General features: G+C 50.6%; 1 protein-coding gene across 3 annotated transcripts; it reads left to right on the top strand.

The window, feature by feature from the left end:
- The first annotated feature begins 4,406 nt into the window (after nt 1-4,406).
- LOC311522455 (uncharacterized protein) lies at nt 4,407-19,560 on the top strand. 3 transcript variants are annotated; one of them, XM_084631807.1, is made up of 4 exons: nt 4,407-5,199; nt 5,715-5,841; nt 6,515-6,631; nt 14,783-19,560. In XM_084631807.1, the coding sequence occupies exons 1-4, from the start codon at nt 5,176-5,178 to the stop codon at nt 16,147-16,149; spliced, it is 1,635 nt and encodes a 544-aa protein (XP_084487933.1). In that variant the 5' UTR covers nt 4,407-5,175; the 3' UTR covers nt 16,150-19,560. The 3 variants fall into 3 exon arrangements, with proteins under 3 accessions (XP_084487933.1, XP_084487934.1, XP_084487932.1); XM_084631808.1 differs by having other exon boundaries at nt 5,712-5,841; nt 14,786-19,560; XM_084631806.1 differs by having other exon boundaries at nt 5,712-5,841.
- Nucleotides 19,561-20,732: the final 1,172 nt, after the last annotated feature.

The raw sequence follows: 20,732 nt of genomic DNA, 5'->3' as shown, positions 1-20,732 counted from the left end.
CTCTCTTCTGGTGCCACAGCGGTCCCTAGTAGGAAAAAGGTGTAATTGCAGAATAAAATCAATTATTTTGGAGTGAAAAATAATATTTGGAGCACATGAATTTTGTGCTTGCGCAGTGGTGCAGAATTCCTCCGTGAGTATCGCATATGAAGTGACGTCACACATGTAATCATTGACGGGTACGGCAAAATCAAGCCCTAGGCACGGAGGTGCGTAGAGCTGTTCGTGTTCTTTCCTCAACTGTTCTCTCCTGTTAGCCATGCCCACAGACTACGCAAATGAGTCAAATCCCTGTATATGTCTCTGGGATGAACTACTCTCCAAGGACGGAGCCATCCAGGAGTGGAAAGAGACTTTCCATAGAGATTGTTCGAACTTCTAGATGGAAATTTCTGCTAGGGATGTAAATACTGTTTTAAAAGTTAACCGTTCAAACAAGTAAAATATGTCATTTAAAGGGTTAACCATTTAAGCGGCAGCGCCATCTAACAGAAATGGTATAAAATGTCCCATGTTGTTCAGTACGTTGCTTCCTCAAGTCAAAATGTCTGCATGAAGGAGATGTGAGTGGACCAGCATCAGGGAGAACACCACCTGCTGGGTAACAACTTGAGTTGGTTGCTGACAAGCACCCTGTTAACTCTGTCTGTTCTAGTCCGGTCTTGGGCAACCACTGAGAAATCCATGCAGAGAACAGGCGTCTGACTGTCACAGCATCTTGAGTGAAAAACCTGAATGAACTCCCTCTCCGTCTCTAGAACCAGCCTCTGCAACGGTGAAGCTGAGCTAGAGAAGTCACCTCCAGGCCAGCTCCAATGGATATGTAGAAAAAAATCATTTTGCATATTTACATATTGGTTAATGAACCATATTTACATACTGGATAATAAACTGACAACATGGTTGTGTTAAGCTAACTGCTTCGTATGTGAGTTAACATCCTCTGGGCGACTAAAATGTATGAGGCGCAGAGGCGACTGGCAGGGCCGTCCCTAGCTATTCTGGCTCCCAACGCAGCCCCCTCACAGGGCGGGGTGTGTGGGGACCCAGGTCTCCATGATGTGGGGGGACAGCTGGCTTGGAAGTCAGGGGGGGAACATTAGAATCTTAAAAGACCTATTGGTTTTCCTAGGAGCCCATCCATAGAATTATAGAATATCAGGGTTTGAAGATACCTTAGGAGGTCATCTAGTCCAACCTCCTGCTCAAAGCAGGACCAATCCCCAACTAAATCATACCAGCCAGGGCTTTGTCAAGCCTGACCTTAAAAACCTCTAAGGAAGGTGATCCCACCACCTCCCTAGGTAACCCATTCCAGTGCTTCATCACCCTCCTAGTGAAAAAGTTTTTCCTAATATCCAACCTAACCTCCCGCACTGCAACTTGAGACCATTACTCCTTGTACTCTCATCTGCTACCACTGAGAACAGTCTAGATCCATCCTCTTCGGAACCCCCTTTCAGGTAGTTAAAAGCAGCTATCAAATTCTCTTCTGCAGACTAAACAATCCCAGTTCCCTCAGCCTCTCCTCCAGCCCCCTAATCATTTTTGTTGCCCTCCGCTGGACTCTTTCCAATTTATCCACATCCTTCTTGCGGTGTGGAGCCCAAAACTGGACACAGTACTCCAGATGAGACCTCACCAATGCCAAATAGAGGGGAATGATCACGTCCCTCGATTTGCTGGAAATGCCCCTACTTATACAATCCCAAATGCCATTAGCCTTCTTAGCAACAAGGGCACACTGTTGACTCATATCCAGCTTCTCGTCCATTGTAACCCCTAGGTCCTTTTCTGCAGAACTGCTGCCTAACTATTCGGTCCCTCGTCTGCAGCAGCGCATGGGATTCTTCCATCCTAAGTGCAGGACTCTGCACTTATCCTTGTTGAACCTCATTAGATTTCTTTTCGCCCCATCCTCTAATTTGTCTAGGGCCCTCTGTATCCCATCCCTACCCTCCAGGGTATCCACCACCCCTCCCAGTTTAGTGTCATCTGCAAACTTGCTGAGGGTGTAATCCACGCCCTCCTCCAGATCATTAATGAAGATATTGAACAAAACCGGCCCCAGGACCGACCCTTGGGGCACTCCGCTCGATATCGGCTGCCAACTAGACATGGAGCCATTGATCACTACCCGTTGAGCCTGACAATCTAGTCAGCTTTCTAGCCACCTTATAGTCCATTCATCCAGCCCATACTTCTTTAACTTGCTGGCAAGAATACTGTGGGAGACCGTATCAAAAGCTTTCCTAAAGTCAAGGAATAACATGTCCACTGCTTTCCCCTGATCCACAGAGCCAGTTGTCTTGTCACAGAAGGCAATTAGATTAGTCAGGCATAACTTGCCCTTGGTGAATCCATGCTGACTGTTCCTGATCACTTTCCTCTTCTTTAAGTGCTTCAGAATTGATGAAACCATGAATGAAGTTTATTAATGACAAAGAGAGATTTTAAGTGAGTACAGCAATGAGGCATAACAGTCAGAAATGGTTACAAGAATAATAAAAATAAAATGCTGTCTAGTGCCTACTTGAACTATGTTAGATTAGATTACTGACCAAACAAATGAGGCCTCCGCTCTGATCCAGTCTGACTTAAGTCATAGGGAATAGCCAGTGGCTCTCAACATTTCCGGACTACTGTACCCCTTTCAGCAGTGTGATTTCTTTTGCGTATGCCAAAGTTTCACCTCACTTAAAAACCACTTGCTTACGAAATCAGACATAAAAATACAAAAGTCTTCCAGCACACTAGTACTGACAAAATGCTTACTTCCTCATTTTTATCATATAATTATGAATCAATTGCAATATGAATATTGAACTTGTATTTCAGTGTATAGTATATAGAGTGGTATAAACAAGTCATTGTCAGTACGAAAGTTTAGTTTGTACTGACTTTGCGAGTGCTTTTTGTATCCTGTTGTAAAACTAGGCCACTCTCTAGATGAGATGGTGTACTGCCTGGTGCACCCCCTCAGCATACCCCCAGGGGTATCTGTACCCCTGGTTGAGAACCATTGACCTGAGTGATTTGCTCAGGTCAGAGAGGGACCAAGTGGCAGAACTAGGAATAGAAACCACGAGTCCTGTAGTCCAGCCCAGCACCATAACTACAAGCCCAGCCTCTCTCCTTCATTCAAGGCTGCGAACGCCCCCTGTTAAGAGTTTTAATATATTTGTATCTTGTCATTTTATAGTGTTTTTAATGAGGTTTTATAATGTTATCCCCTCATAATCACTAAAATGGTGATTATCCAATATGGAGTCAGACATCTAATACGGGGTCTCTTTGCCACAAGCAACAAGACTCCATCTTGTTTCAGCTGGGTGGTGGTGGTTTTGCACCCTTTTTGAACTTTGGCGGGAAAGGGCAGCTAACAGGCCACTCTGAACTGGTTCTGTAACTGACAGTTTACCTCAGGTCTTCCCGTCACAGAACCGTTAAAAGGAACTGCGTGACGTCACCACAATGCTCTCCGTCACAGAGGCAGCCGATCGCAGTGGCGTTAGCACGGTCCTCAGATCACGAGTCAGCAAATCGTGAAAGACAGCTCATCCTCATCCATCCCATCCACGTACCTGCCGCATCCAGGGTGACACCTGTAACACCTTGGGAAGGTCGGGCCTGACCAGAGAATTCAAAAAGGCTGCAGCCCATGAGCCCGGCTGACAGGACGCAGCTACGAACCCTTCCCTTGATGGCCACCTCAGTGGATGCTTTGTCAAGACCATGCTCTGGCATTGCTCAGTGATGTTTGCCAGGTTGGTGTTGAAATCAGGGTTGGGTCCCCCTGCTGCAATGCACAGAGATGGAACGTCACAAGGAAGATACAGCTGGGACCCCACTCGAGGGCAATCCTGACTGCGAGCCCCCTCTGCTTCAACCCACCACGATCCACTCCCCTCCCAGAGCCTGGGATAGAATCAAGGTGTCCTGACTCTGAGCCCTCTGCTATAACCCGCCATCCCCTTGCAGAGCGGAGATGGGACCCCGGAGTCCTGAGGCCCCTGGTGACCCTCCCTGCCCCAAACTACCTGTTCCAGGGCCCTTCCCCTCTTCAGCCATCGTTAGCTGTTATCTGGGAAGCTGACAGGGCTCTGCAGCACTCCCTCTGGCTGGGGTTGTGTCACACAGACACAGGATCCATCCCTTCCTCCCCATAGCTTTGCAGGCAAAGTGCAGGAGCATGACAAGCTTCTGGAAGAGCGGGTTGTGCTTGGCTTCCCGTGGGCCCTTGATGTTGTCACCGGCGGGGGGGGGGGGGGGGGGGAACACCTGAGGTGTGCAGGGTCCGGCACAATGAGCGGGGGGCAGGGGCAGCTGCTTCAGTGCCAGCACCGAGGCCAGAACATGGCATCTGTATGGGGCACCTGCCCTCCCCATGGCACTGGGCAGTGATATGGGTGTGAGCTCCTGAAACACACAAACACACTACAGCCACGTGTGAGCTCCTGTAACTCTCATGAACACACCGCCCTCCTCTAACTCACACACAGTTGTCGTCTAACACACACATTACAGGGGACCACACACCAGGCTGTGATCCCCTGTAAGTAACACACACACCAACATCACACAGCCTAACAACAAACACAGCACACATCCAGAGCCTTGTCTTACTGTGACACACACACACTCCACAGTCACCTTGTGATCTGTAAAACACTCACGTTACACAGCCTTCCTGTACCACTCAGACCCACAGACAGCCTGGGGGTTGATCTCCTCAGATGCGCACACCAACCTCACACAGCCAATCAACAACCACAGCCCGACCCGTGTGTTACTGTGACACTCCCACGCTGCACAGCCTGGCCGAGGCCCTCTTGTACCCACTAGTCCCCGCTCCCCTCCCAGAGCCGAGGGAGTCCGGGCTCCCAGCTACCATAGCACAAGGGGGCCCCACGCACATGTCAGGGGCGGGGACTGGGCTGCCCCCTTACGGGCTCCTGCCGCCCGGGGACCAGGTGCCGCGAGCGCCCCCAGCGGCCGGACCCGGGACCCAGGCGTCCGGGGGCTGGGCAAGAAGGTCGCTGCGCTGGGGCCTCCCCCGGCTGCTGGAGCTGGCGGCGCAGGCGCAGGGCCGGCCGGGAAGGGAGGCACCAGCCGCGGGGCGGGAGGTCGCTGCCCGGGCGGAGGAAGCGGCCGGGGCCGGAGCCGAGCCCGGCGATGGCTGCAGCGGGGCCGGCGCAGGTAGGACGCGGGGCGGGGACTCCCCGGCCGGGCACTGGCTGGTCCCGGCTGGGGCCGAGGGGGGCCGGGACCGGGTCCCTCCCGCGCTAGTGACCCCGGGGCTGGGGGCTGCCGCAGCCGGAGCGCTGGGGCCGGGGAGCGGCGCTGGGGGCCCCGGGCCGGGCGGACACGCGGAGCCGGGCCGAGGAGCCCCGAGCCGGGGGCGGGAGCGGGCCGAGCCCAGGCCTGGGGCGGAGGCGGGGACTCCGGCCGGGGGAGGAGCCTGGTCCCTGCCCTGGGATTCGGGCCCCTCCCAGCGCCCCGCCCCAGAGCCCCGTGGGGAGCCGAGGGCGACTCCTGTCGCCGGCCAGCGGGGCCCGAGTCCCCGGGGGGCTGTGCGGGGGGGTCTCCCTGGGTCACAGCTGCTGGGCTGGGGGTTCCCCGGGAGCCGCTGCCCTCGAACCCGCGTCCCCTGCGGAGAGCCCGGGCTGGGGCTGGCGCGGAGGGTGCTGAGTGTGTAACGCTTGTGCCAGCAGCTGCGGGTGGCGTTTGAGGAGGTGGCTCTGTATTTCACCCGGGAGGAGTGGGAGCTCTTATCCCGGCCAGAGAAGCAGCTGTACCGGGACCAGATGCTGAGGAATTACCGGGCCCTCGTTTCCTTGGGTAAGGACCAATTTATCTCTACTCATAGCTGTCAAATGTCTGGGTTTCCTTGATGGCACCCCTGGCATGTGCCACCCGATGGCTGAGTAGTGTCAAATGACAGCCTCTTTCAGTTCAGCTTCCTGTTGAAGAACTCAGGGCTACAGAGCCTGGGGCTAGTCTTAGTGTAACTTGTTTACCTACCTCAGTCCTGGCACAGGGCTGGTTGCAAAGAGCTCATGAGCAAATAAGACTAATAAGGCAGGAAGAAAACAGCTCCCCACCTCCCCAGAAAGAATGAACATCATAATCTTAACCGTACATTTGAACAATTCTTGCACGCTAAGCAAAAAAATGGTAGGTCTGTATAACAGTGACAACTGCCAGGACTCAGTCCCAAAGCAAATTGAGAAGGATCATAGACGTTGCTGCTTCAGAGTACGAACTCAACTTGCCTGGCAGGAGACGGGATGAAATCTCCTCTAAGGAAGTTTAATTTCTTTATTCTCCTGCTTGAGATCTCTTGCGCTTTCCTCTCAAGCAGTGTCTGAGATTGGGGCCTTATCGCACCAAGTGCTGCACAGACAAACACTGACCGAGATCGGAGCCCTACTGTGCTGGGCTGCACCGACATATAAATGAGTCCCTACCCGCAAAACTTTAGTAATAAAACTGATTAATTCCCCCCAAACAGGCTATTCAGGTTCCACACCAGACTTAATCCACCAGATCGAGGTAGGGGAGGCAGAGCTCTGGATTCGGGATGCTGAGGACTCCAGGGAAAGCTCCGGGCCAGAGAGCCCATTCCGAGGTGAGTCGTAATAATCCAATCCCTTCTGATTTACGCACCTGCTAGTGGACGGCTCCTTAATGTAGAAGGCAAAGGCAGAGTGAAATCCACTGCCGAAGAACTGAAGGGGACAAATGGAGGCTGGGAATTAGGGGCCAGTATTTATTCTGGAGGGGAAGGAGTTACTGGGCTGGAGGCAGGAATCACTGGGGGGAGTTTCCTGGGATAGGCAGGAAGCCAGGCTGGATGGGCACAATGATTGATATCTATGAATCCTAGAAATTATAGACATGTAGGATTAGAAGGGACCTCAGTAGGTCATCTAGTCCAGTCCTCTTTACTAGAGACAGGACTACGTATTATCTAGTCCAGGTGTTTGTCTAACCTGCTCTTAAAAGCCTCCCATGATGGAGATTCCACAACCATCCCAGGTAATTTGTTCCAGTGCTTAACTACACTTAGAGTTTGGAAGTTTTTCCTAATATCTACCCTAAATCTACCCTGCTGCAATTTAAGCCCATTACTTCTTGTCCTGGCCTCAGTGAATAAGGAGAACAATTTATCACCCTCTACTTTGTAACAACCTTTTATGTACTTAAAGAATCTTGTTAAGCCCCCCTCAGTCTTTCCTTCGCCAGACTAAACAAATCCAATTTTTCAATTTTTCCTCGTAGGTCATGTTTTCTAGATCTTTAATCATTCTCATTGCTCTCCTCTGACCCCGTCCAGTTTGTCTACATCCTTTCTGAAGTGCGGGGCCCAGAACTGGACACAGTAGTCCAGTTGACACCTTACCCGTGCTGAGAGGAGTAGAAGAATTACTTCTCACATCTTGCTTGCAACACTCCTGCTAATACATCCCAGAATGATATTTGCTTTTTTTCTTTTCAACAGTATTACATTGACTCATATTTAATTTGTGATCCACTGTAACCCCAGATGGTTTTCTGCAGTATTCCTTCCTAAGCTGTCATTTCAATTCTGACCATTTCTCCAGTTTGTCAAGATCACTTTAAATTCTAATCCTGTCCTTTAATGTGCTTGCAACCCCACCCAACTTTAAATCGTTCATAAGAATATTAAGTTGGTTAGACATAATTTGTTCTTGACAAATCCATGCAGACTGTTACTTATTACTTTATTTCCTTCTAGGTCAGGGGGACTCAAACTATGTGGCCCGTGGGGCTCCAGCAGTTTTGGGGCCGGGTCTCTCCCTTGGCCCCACCTGCCACCTCCCGGGTGTGTTCCCCCCCTCAGGCAACTTACAATGGCCCGGGGCCCCGGCAGTGCAGCAGAGCTGAGCGGTGTCTGCCTGCTCACTCCACGCATCTGCCAGCCCCCACTAAGCACGTTAAGTTGGTGGAGGGCATCCACAGTACCATGGCTAGCGTTGACTCTCGGAATGGTGCACTTTGGGTAGCTATCCCACAGTTCCCGCAGTCTCTGCCGCCCATTAGAATTCTGGGTTAAGCTCCCAATGCCTGATGGGGCAAAAACATTGTTGCGGGTGGTTTTGGGTGCATGTCGTCAGTCACCCCTCCCTCCGTGAAAGCAATGGCAATAATTGTTTCGCGCCTTTTTTCTGCAGCAGACGGTGCAATAGGATTGATAGCTGTCCTTGTAAATGGTGTATGGCTCCACCACTTCTGCTCTCCTGTGAGCTGGAGGCTTCTGCCTCAGGCTGCTCTCCCAGACAGCAGCACAACGCGGTCGCGCCTACCCCTTGCTCCCATGGCTCATGAAGCCTGGACAGTAGTAAGGAGCATTTCAACTATAGGCTGAGCAAGGTGGTTTTGGGTACATGTCGTCATTCTCCCCTCCCTCTGTGAAAGCAACAGCAAACAATTGTGTTGCGCCTTTTTTCCTGAATTACCTGGGCAGACGCCATAGCACGGCAAGCATGGAGCCTGTTCAGTTCACCGCTGCAGTTGTGACCATTGTAAACACCTCGCACATTATCCTGCAGTATGTGCAGAATCTGCAAAACCGGGTGAGGAAGCAATGACAGTGCAATGATGATAGTGATGAGGACATGGACTCAGATGTTCCTGGAAGCACAGGATGTGGCAATTGGGAGATCATGGTGCTGTTGGGCCAGGTTCATGCTGTGGAACGCTGATTCTGGGCCTGGGAAACAGGCAGACTGGTGGGACTGTATAGTGTTGCAGGTATGGGATGATTCCCAGTGGCTGTGAAACTTTTGCATGTGTAATGCCACTTTCCTTGAACTCTATAACTTGCTATCCCCTGCCCTGAAGTGCAAAGATACCAAAATGAGAGCAGCCCTCACAGTTGAGAAATGAGTGGCGATAGCCCTGTGGAAGCTTGCAACGCCTGAAAGCTACCCGTCAGTCGGGAATCAATTTGGAGTGGGCAAATCTACTGTGGGGGCTGCTGTGATGCAAGTAGCCAATGCAATCACTGACCTGCTGCTATCAAGGGTAGTGACTCTGGGAAATGCGCAGGTCATTGTGGATGGCTTTGCTGCGATGGGGTTCCCTAACTATGGTGGGGAAATAGACAGAACACATATCACTATCTTGGCACCAGACCACCAGGGCAGCCACTATGTAAATCGCAAGGGGTACTTCTCAATGGTACTGCAAGCACTGGTGGATCACAAAGGACGTTTCACCGACATAGACATGGAATGGCTGGGAAAGATGCATGACGTTTGTGTCTTCAGGAACTCTGGTCTGTTTGAACAGCTGCAGGTAGGAACTTCCTTCCCAGACCAGAAAATTACTGTTGGGGATGTTGAAATGCCTATCGTTATCCTCGGGGACCCAGCCTACCCCTTAATGCCATGGCTCATGAAGCCGTACACAGGCACCCTGGACAGTAGTCAGGAGCCGTTCAACTATAGGCTGAGCAAGTGCAGAATGGTGGTAGAATGTGCCTTTGGACGTTTAAAAGCTCGCTGGTGCAGTTTACTGACTCGGTTAGACCTTGGCAAAACCAGTATTCCCATTGTTATTGCTTCTTGCCGTGTGCTCCACATTATCTGTGAGAGTAAGGGGGAGATGTTTATGGCGGTGTGGGAGGTCGAGGTAAATCGCCTGGTGGCCAGTTTCACGCAGCCAGACACCAGGGCGATTAGAAGAGCACAGCTGGGCGTGCTCTTGCTGCCTTTCCCACGTCAGATCCACCAGACAGCGGAGCAGTTTGCTCCCCCATTAGCTTGAGCATGGCGTCCTGCCTGCTCTCATCGTGCGCCTCCCTCCTCTCATCGCATTCATTGAACGCTTTCCGGGACTCTGCCATTGTTTGTTTCCGTGCATTCAGCTGGTGTCTGTCAGCGTGGGAGGACTGCCTAAGCTCTGAACACATTTTGTCCTGAATTCATCTTTTTTTGCCTTCTAATCTGGGACAGCCTCTGGGACGGAGATGATAGGGGGAGCATGGAAACATTTGCACCTGCGGGAGGAGAAAAAGGGAGAGTAGAATTTTAAAAGATACCAAAGGGGAGACTCTTTCTCAGTGAAACATGCAATTCATGGTACATTTAAAAGGAGAGCCTGCGGTTTCTGTACAGATGCGCAACATGACACGCCTCCACCACCACCACCACCACGTGGCTCTGATCAGGGCTGAGCCCTTTAAGCCAAACGCGAACAGCCCAGCGTGAGCGGACTTTTCCAGTAGCCTTACTGGCCACGATTGCATCCCAATTCTTCAGGGCAAAGGAATCATTAAACACACTTTCTTTTAAACCCTGTCTCATATTTACAAAGGTACACCAGAAGTGCCATCTCTGGCATCATAGTGCCGGAGCCCGCCGTGGGAGGGGGTGGAGGGTATTGGCTCCAGGGTGATGAACAGTTCCTGGCTTCCGGGGGGAATGGATTCACCGCTTGCTGCCTGTGCACTGCCCTCTTCCTCCTCCACAAAATCATCCTCCCTGCTCTGTGAGACCCCCCTTGCAGGTGTCCACGGACAGTGGTGGGGTAGTGGTAGCATCCCCTCCCCAGATTTGCATGCATCTCATCATAGTTGCGGCATGTATGGGGCTGTGACCTCAAGTGACCGTTCGCCTCTTTTGTCTTTTGGTAGGCTTGCCTGAGCTCCGTAATTTTCACAGGGCAGTGCTGTGTGTCCCTGGAGTAGCCTCTGTCCGTCATGCCCTGGGAGATTTTCTCATATATGTTGGCGTTCTGATTTTTGAACAGAGTTCTGCCTGCACAGATTCTTCTCCCCATGCTGCGATGAGATCCAGTCCAGTACCTCCCGGAGCTGGAGCTCATTTGCGCATCTGGGACTGCATGGTCACCTGTCTGTGCTGGTGAGCTGTGCATGGTCACTGATGAGCTCACCATGCTGCTCAAACAGGAAATTAAATTCAAAAGTTCCCGGGGCTTTTCCTGACTACCTGGCTAGTGCATCTGAGTTGAAACTGTTGTCCAGAGTGGTCACAGTGGAGCATTCTGGGATAGCTCCCGGAGGCCAATACTGTAGAATTGTGTCCACAGTACCCCAAATTTGAACCAGTGATGTTGATTTTACCACTACTCCCCTTGCCAGGGAGGAGTACAGAAATTGATTTTAAGAGCCCTTTAAGTCGACAAAACGGGGTTCATTGTGTGGACGGATTTCGTTTTAATTCAACCTAATGCATTTAAATTCAACATAATCATGTACTGTGGACCAGGCCCAAGTAATTCATAACTATTTCCTTTCCTATTTTAGGCTCAGATCCTACCCCATTGACACTGGTGTTCACTATATTAGTTGACTGATTACTGCTAACTTTTTTTGGTGAAAACGAAACAAAAGAGGCATTTAACAGTTTGGCCATTGCTGCTTTTTCTCTTATTTTCTCTCCCTCTTCATTTAGTTATGGGCCTAGCCTGCCCTTTGTCTTCCTCTTGTTTCCCTTGTATTTATAAAATGCTTTCTTGTTCCTCTTTATATCCCTAGCTAGTTTAGCTTTTTGTTTTGCCTTGGCTTTTCTAATTTTGTCCCTACATGCTTGTGGTGCTTTTTTGTTTGTTTGTTTGTTTTTAAATATTCATCCTTTGTAACTTGACTTAGTCATACAAGAAGTTGTCAAAGTTCCTTCCCCACTCTGAACTCTAGGGTACAGATGTGGGGACCTGCATGAAAACCCCCTAAGCTCATTTTTACCAACTTAGGTTAAAACTTCCCCAAGGTACCAATTATTTTACCTTTTGCCCTTGGACTTTATTGCTGCCACCACCAAGCGTCTAACAAATATATATAACAGGGAAAGAGCCCGCTTGGAAACGTCTTTCCCCCCAAAACCCTACACCCCGTTTCCTGGGGAAGGCTTGATAAAAATCCTCACCAATTTGCATAGGTGAACACAGACCCAAACCCTTAGATCTTAAGAACAATGAAAAAGCAATCAGATTCTTAAAAGAATAATTTTAATAGAAGAAAAAATAAAAGAATGATCTCTGTAAAATCAGGATAGTAAATACCTTACAGGGTAATCAGATTCCAAACATAGAGAATCCCTCTAGGCAAAACCTTAAGTTACAAAAAGACACAAAAACAGGAATATCCATTCCATTCAGCACAGCTTATTTTACCAGCCATTTAAACAAAACAAAATCTAATGCATATCTAGCTAGATTACTTACTAAGTTCTAAGACTCCATTCCTGTTCTGTTCCCGGCCAAAGCATCACACAGGCCGCGAGAACCTTTGTTTCTCCCCCCCCCCCCCAGCTTTGAAAGTATCTTGTCTCCTCATTGGTCATTTTGGTCAGGTGACAGCGAGATTATCCTAGCTTCTTAACCCTTTACAGGTGGAATGGTTTTTCCTCTGGCCAGGAGAGATTTTAAAGGTGTTTACCCCTTCCTTTATATTTATGACAGAAGTAGAAACTCTTTTTTTTGAGTTTCAGATCATTGAAGATCTCCTGGTTAAGCCAGAGAGTCTTATTATCATACTTCCTCTCTTTCCTACTCATTGGATATCTGTGACCTAGGATGGGACCTAAAAATGATGGGACCTCAAAGCTGTGAAAGAGAAGTGGATCGGAGATGGGGAGGTGATGAAGTTGGAAGAGGGTGGGACAGTGATATGGGACAATGTGTGGAGGGGGAAGATTTGAGGGATGCTGAGGGAAAGAGAGAGGTCTCTGTGGTGGGGGAGCATATGGGAACTGCATTTACCTAGTGGGTAGGACATTGTAGTAGGATTCAGAAGATCTTGGTTCAGTTCTAGAAGCGAGTCACTACAGCTCCAGCATGCCTCAGATTCCCCAGCTGTGTAATGGAAAGGGCACTGGGGCTGTGAGGATAAAATCCATCTGTGCGTGTCAGTGGATCTGGCACTGGGGGTCAGACAAGCACCTGGGTAGAAAGACACGCCTGCCGGTCCATAGACCACACCACCACCTTCTAGGCTTCCCACATCTCAGAAAATCATACCAAGCCGGGGTGCCCAAGAGATTTTTCAAATGGGCTTAATGCCTGCCCCTCCTGACTCAGGCTGTACGTGCTGGTGCCCTAAGGCCCTTGGCACCTGGATCCAGAAATACTTCAGATGGGGACAAAAACCTGCTTGCAGCCTGGGAGAGCATCCCAGAGTCACTGGCCCTTGGCAGAGAAGGCGCTGTCCTCTCAAGGCTCCCACCTCACCCCCTCTCTGCTGCTTCCCTTCGCACATGACCTCTCAGGCTGGAGAAACCTGCCCCAGCAAACAAGGAGAAAGTTGGGCGTGACTCAGGGCAGGGCAGGATCAGTCACGTGTGATGAGTGTGAGGTTACACCACATGGAGGACACCATTTTGTAGAGCAGGTCTCCAGCACTTCCAGCGCTTCACTGTAATCCTCTAAAACTGCCCCACGTTCCAGGCAGCTGCTGCTGGGCATGTTTGGTAGCCAGACGAAATCGTCCTTCAGGCCACAGCTTGGAGTACCCTGGTGTATAGGCTGGGTGTGAGGGAGAGGGGGTGGAATGGCCTTTGTCACATCCCCTCTCCTCCTGCTCTCTAAGTGGCACGAAATCGTTCTTACTTACATTGCTTCATTGTCCATGCTTAGCCCAGCCCTCAGCCTGAACGCAGTCTGTGACTGTCTGTAGCTCAAAGGCCTGCCGGGTAGCAGCCATTCACCCCTTCCAGCTCAGCAGTGTCACTGATTGGGTTGTAAAACAAGACATGGTTTTCTGATTGCATCACACAAACCCTGAGTGACTTGTCATCCCCTCAACCCACTTCCCACCCCCAAAAAACCCCCTACCCTTTTGAGGGGTTTAGTTTAGTTTTAGTTTTGCACAAAGAGTGAAACGTCAGGCAGAGAGTAAAAGACTGCTTTAGAAGGAATTCCTTGAGAAGGACTCACTCCCCGCAGGAATAAACTGTGTAGTTCTAAGCAGCTTTAGACCGGTCTCACTGCATCCACATGAGCTAGTTTCGAACCAATATGGTTAAAACCGCGCAAACACTGTGGAACAGGCCTCATGGTATAAAACAGGAGAATGTTAAGAACCAGCCACATGTAAATAGAAACCTCTGATTGAAATATAACCAAAATCAATTTGAAACAAACCCTGGACCCTCTTTTTTAGCACTTAGAGCACCTAGTTCTGGATAAGGGCCCTGTTGTGCCTGGCGCTGTCTGTATCCTGGGCAAGCTACAGTTTAATCATCAAAGAAAACCCAAGAGGTGCATGGCGCACAAGGGAGCAGGCGCTAGGCGCTGCACAAACAACAGGGTAGAACCACCCTGAGTCAGGCTGCAGATTTGTCATGGCATTTTGTATAAAAAATTACAGAAAATTTAGTAAAAGTCACAGATCACTAAACTTCCTGTGACTGCTCCTTGATTTTTAACAAAACCTGCCCTCCTCCTCGCCATGGGGCACCCACCCAGCACTTCCCCAAGTGCTGCAAGCCTGACCGCAGCCTGGTGCAGAGGGGTTGGTGCGGGCTAGAGAGGATCAGAGTGGCAAGGCCATTCACTGTAGTTTGGCTTGCCTCCCCTACCATTATCACTGGGGGGCGAGGGCAAATCTGAGTGGCGCTGTAAGCCCGCAGACCAGGTCTCAGTACCCAGAGAGAGACGTTCTGTGAGACAGAAGCCGCCATTGCAGGGTGAGCACCCATCCAAAAAACAGTCACGGACAAATGGTGAAATCGCTCCATCTGTGACATTTTCCATCCTTGACAAACCTGTAGCCTTAACCGTGAGCTCTCTCCAGCAGGGCTCGGGATCCTGGTGGGGACGCGGACACAGTCTGAATGTGGGGAAAGTGCGGTAGGGAAGCAGGATTCCACATCCCACAGAGGGATCCATGCAAAGGACGCAGTCTGTCCCCCGAATAAACTCAGCCAGAGACCAGACCTTGCTACACACCAGAGACTCCCCATGGGCCAGCGTCCCCACCACTGCACCGACTGCGCCAAGAGGTTCAGCAACCCGTCCGCACTGAACCAGCACCAATGCACGCACACCAGGGAGTCGCTGCACCGCTGCGCTGACTGCGGCAAGGCCTTTGCATGGCGCTCACACCTGAGAAGACACCAGCGCGCACACACTGGGGAGCGGCCGCATCGCTGCGCTGACTGCAGCAAGGCCTTTGCGGAGAGCTCAAAGCTGAGAATACACCAGCGCACCCACACCGGGGAGCGGCCGCACCACTGTGCCCACTGTGGTAAGGGATTCCGCTGTGCTTCCACCCTGACACTGCACCAGCGAACGCACACCGGGGAGCAGCCGCACCGCTGCGCTGACTGCGGCAAGGGCTTTGCAGAGAGCTCAAAGCTGAGAATACACCAGCGCACGCACACCGGGGAGCGGCCGTACCGCTGTGCTGACTGCGGCAAGGGCTTTGCACAGAGCTCAACCCTAAGAATACACCAGCGCACACACACTGGGGAACGGCCACATCGCTGTGCTGACTGCGGCAAGGCCTTTGCACGGAGCTCACACCTGAGAAGTCACCAGCGCACGCACACCGGGGAGCAGCCGCATCGCTGCGCTGACTGTGGCAAGGGCTTTGCAGAGAGCTCAAAGCTGAGAATACATCAGCGCACGCACACCGGGGAGCGGCCGTACCGCTGTGCTGACTGTGACAAGGGCTTTGCACAGAGCTCAGCCATGAGAATACACCAGCGCACACACACCGGGGAGCGGCCGTACCGCTGTGCTGACTGCGGCAAGGGCTTTGCAGACAGCTCAAGCCTGAAAACACACCAGCGCACGCACTCCGGGGAGCGGCCGCACCGTTGTGCCCAGTGTGGTAAGGGATTCCGCAGTGCTTCCACGCTGACAGTGCACCAGCGAACGCACACCGGGGAGTGGCCGCACTGCTGTGCTGACTGCGGGAAGGGCTTTGCGCGGCGCTCAGAGCTGAGCAGACACCAGCGCACACACACTGGGGAGCGGCCGCATCGCTGTGCTGACTGCGGGAAGGGCTTTGCAGAGACATCAACCCTGAGAACACACCAGCGAACGCACACCGGGGAGCGGCCATATCGCTGTGCTGACTGTGGCAAGGATTTTGCACAGAGCTCAACCCTAAGAACACACCAGCGCACACACCGGGGAGCAGCCGAACTACTGTGATGATTCTGGTAAGAACGTGAAAAAAACCAATCCACCCACCCGGCACCAGTGCACGCACACTGCGGGGAGGACATTCCGACGCGCTGGCTGCAGCAAGAGCTTTGCACGGGCCGCCTCCTTGCAATCACATTGGTTCTTTCACAGCTGAGAGCAGCAGTACAGCTGTGCTGACTGGGGCAAGCACTTTGCTAGAGTGGCCAACCTCACCCGGCACCCGGTCACGCACACCGGTGCCCCTCTGCCACTGCCAGGGCCTGAGGGGCTTCTGGCAGCCCGTGGGCCTGACACAGTGCCAGCAGATCCAGACCAGGGAATGGTCCTGTCCCCATGATGCCCAGCAGAGAGACTGGGGGGCAGGGGAGGGGATTTGGCTGAGCAAGTGTGGGGAAGAGCAGACAGGTGGAGGGAGTTTAGAGCAGATGATCACAGCCTACTGCATTTGGGAGCCCTCCCCCTCATGTAGGTGGGATCCGGCCATGTCTCTCTTTCTGTCCTACACTCACGCACTCATTTCACTGGGCTGTAGCCAGGATAACCCCTTCTCTCTCTCTCTCTCCTGGATGGGACCCAGCCAGGAACTTCCCCCCCCAACATCTAGCTCTGTTCCAGCCAGCGGGTGACTCTTGGGTGACATCTAGAGGTGGGATTTGCAGTCCTCCCTCAGCATGAATTGGGCTGAGGGGCGGGGCCGGGCAGGACAGCCCAGTGTGTGTGATTGAAAGAAGACTCAGGAACTGCACATGCCGTCTACTTTAAATAGGAATGTGATGAAGAACTACGTCCCTAATGTGTAACAAAGGTCTGTCTAACCAGGTGTTTCTTTGCTATTAAAAAAGCTGATTCATTCACACGGCAGGTGGAAAAGCCAATGTAAAGTGCAACCAATCAAAGTGTTCCAGGGCCTAACTGACCATGAGGCTTGATGAACTGTGTGACTGGCAGGTGCACAGAGAGAGTTTCCCATTACTCCTGGGGGAATTCTGCGCCTAAAAATTCTGCAAACAATATTTTAAAATTTTGCATATTTAATTTGTCAAAATAACACAGTATAATCACACTAGTTTCAGAGTAGCAGCCGTGTTAGTCTATATCTGCAAAAAGAAAAGGAGTACTTGTGGCACCTTAGAGACTAACACATTTATTTGAGCATAAGCTTTCATGAGCTACAGCTCACTTCATCAGATGCATGAACACTAGTTTCAGTTATTTTGGTAATTTATTTCAAAATTCCTGTCAGCAAGTATGTCTGTAGCAATGGAGAGACCAAAAAAAAGATTCAGAAAGTGTTTTTTGACAAATAGATTCTTTCCTAGGCATATTAACACAGAACTCTGAGTAAGAATTCATGTAAACTATAATACAGAAACCTATTTCCTGCACCCCTCAGCAGTAGTACAAAGGCTTGGGGGAGTCAGGAGTAACAGAGGAGCTGAGAGGGAGGGAAGTAATTGCTGGAAGTAGCCTGGGAGTGAAGCAGAAGGGTTGTTGGGTGTGGGTGGGAGAAGTATGTAACAGATTTGGGGGGGGCGGGGATTGTTAGAGAGTTGGGGAGCCTCCCCCATACTTCCCTGGCTGACTCCCTAGCCTCTCCCATTCAGTTAGGCACATCTGCCCCATTCCTGTGTGTCCCTGCACCCTCCTTCCCCTATCCCTGTGTGACCCTGCACTCCCACTCAGCCACACCTGCCCCTGTGTAGCCCCTATCCCTGTGTGGTCCTGCACCCCCACTCCCACTTAGACCCTCACCCCAATCTTCCCCCCCCACCAGCCCTTCTGAACCCCAGCCTATGTGGTCCCCGCAGCAGCCCTATGTGCCCTGCTCTGTCTGCCCTCCCCACCCCCCATATTGCCTGCTTCCTCACCTGGCCCCTTTGGGCAGTTTGCTGTGAGGAATGCGACTTCTGCTACAGCTCTGAGCTAGCTGCCCTCTCTTCTGGTGCCATAACAGCTCCTGGTGGGAGAAAGGTGTAACTGCAGCGCCTCTGTGGCAAAATGTATTTTCTGCCAAGGGGAAAAAAAGTCTGCTGGGGACATGAATTCTGCGCCTGTGCAGTGGTGCACAATTTCCCCAGGCCTATACAGGAGACCACATTCAGCCTGAGCTCCTGTATAACACGGGCCAAAACTTCTCTGAGTTAATGTCTGTTTGAACTACAGCAGAACTTTCTTTTTTTTTTTTAAATCCAGTCTTGATTTTAAAATGGCCAGAGATGAAGAATCCACCAGGATGCTTCAGAAGTTATGAATTGTACATGTGCATGGTTAAAAGTAGGGAAGGAAGTTTGTTTTTATTTTACCATGTGTCTGTGAAGAAGAGCTTTCAGTTGCCATCTCTTCCCCTCCCCTCCCCTCCCCCCGACAGCTCACACTCTAGTGAAGAGATGAATTCTCTGTTGTAAAAACAGCTTATGCACACGGCGAAATGGTTGTGGATGTTCTCAGAGGAGAGTCAAACAGCACAATGCCTCTTGCAGGGCAGCAGCCATTGCACCAGATGTGCAAAGGTGGGCTGACGGCAGCAGTAGCCGGCTGCACAGTGTGGGCTTCATTTCCTTGGGGCAGTGGCTGCTTTTTCCCTTCCATGAAAGTCTGTCTGATGCTTTGATTGTCCCACCACTTACACAATAGCACCTTGATTGGATTGACACAGCCCACTCTGACCTGTGCTTTGGGGCTGGAGAAGGAAAAAATCTGTCACAACACTTGGGGTAGAAGAGTTGTTTGATTTGGTTGTACTTGAAATATATTATTCTATTGAAATACTTGAAGATGGGGGCCAGCTGTACATCACAAAGTGCTTTACAAAGTCACTTAGTGCCTCAATCCCCATTATACAAATGGGGAAACCAAGGCACAGAGAGCCTCACCCAAGGTCAGTCAACGGGCCAGCAGCAGAGCTGGGAATGGAACTCTGGTCTCCTGGATCCCAGCCCATAGCTCAGCCCACTGAACCACACTGCCTTTAAAAACAGCTCTTCAGTGTGTAATGTCTTGCTGTGCCTTTAAATGGGGCTTCACACACCCCTTCGTACAGCATGAAAGAGTAACAGCCTCCACAACCCTCCTAATGTCACTGCCAAACTGAGCAAGGAGAGATCTGACCACCCAGGAATGCCCCAGCTTTTAATGAGATGAAAGGAGAGGCCTGTTCCACAGTGTGTACTTATTGTATGACTAGTAAGGTTGCCACCTGTCCAGGTTTTCGCTTTTGTGGCCGGGTGCCATTTAGGGTTTCTGGGTGTCTGGCTTTAGGGATCTGGCAACCCTAAATGGTGCCCGAACCAAAAGTCCGGTTACGGGGTGGGAGGAGGCAGCAGTGCTGAGCGAAGAGAAAGGAGCTGAGGCAGGCGTACCAGAAGGCAAGGGAGGTAAACCGTCACTCTCGTCCCGCGCTGAAGACCTACCCCTTCTATCAGGAGCTGGATGCCACCCTTGGTGGTGACCTCACCTCCACCGCCAAGAGCCCTGTGGATACTTTGGTGGGGCTGCAGGCAGCAGACAGGGGGCTCAAGCCCGAGAACGAAGTCCTGGACAAAGGTCAAGTTGGAGAGCGTTGTGGAGTCGGTGGTAGGGTCATCCGGTGGCACAGCGAGTCAGGAATTCTCCACTCCAGAGGGGTCTAGCCGGTCTCAGCAATCTATTTGTGGCCCACAAGACACGGGAGAGAAGAACCGTAGTAAATGTTCATTTTGGAGCTCATGCTGCTCAGTTATATGAGGTAGAACTGTTCTTCCTATGTATATTGTGGCAGTGGGTGAAGAGATAGAGAAATTAAAAAGAAAAAAATAAATAAAACCCAAAAGCCTGCACACACAGCCCCAGTCACAAACCCCTCCCAGCTCTACTTCCCAAAACGAATAAGCATTCATTCAAGCCAACTTATGAACCACCATAAGCATACATTCAAATTAGTTTTATAGATGTCACCCACTCACATACACATTCATACTTGTTTTTCAGCATTATTTTATACAGAATACGCACACAGCCTAGCTTAAAAGAAATCTAACAGTGTTCAATTGTTCAATACACCCCATGTAGACAAAATGTAAGGCTAGTTTAAACTATTTTATGTTAGAGTTGATTCCACTTTTTACCAGAGCTATAAATGTTGTTTTCTGACCTCTCTACACGCATACAGACACATAACACTTTAACATCCACCCTTCCCTCCTCTTTCTCAAAACAATTTAGCATACACTCAAACCAAACTGCATATTATTTTATAGATAAACTACTTTAAGCATATGTTCAAGTTAGTTTTATTGACAGTTAAGTCTCACAGACCATCATACTTGTTTTCAGCAGTATTTTATACAAAACACACAGAGCCTAATGTCAGGTAAATCTAACAATGTAAAGTTGGACAGTACACCCATGTATGAGACAAAATGCAGAGCTGGTTATTGACTTATTTGGCACATTTAGCAAAATACTAAAAAAGAAATAAGAAATTCATGAAACACTTAGGCCTGGCAGAAGCTATAAAAAGCCCTAGAAACATCTGCATTTTGCCTCTTCCCTGCACTGATCTCTGGACTATGGACTTACAATAAAAGGAGCGTTCTAACCAATGGACTCGG

Source organism: Lepidochelys olivacea (genome assembly GCF_965140295.1).
Source record: "Lepidochelys olivacea isolate rLepOli2 genome assembly, chromosome: 6".
Lineage (NCBI taxonomy): Eukaryota > Metazoa > Chordata > Testudines > Cheloniidae > Lepidochelys > Lepidochelys olivacea.
Note: the sequence above shows the minus strand (reverse complement) of the source record. Positions and strands in the feature narration are given on the sequence as shown.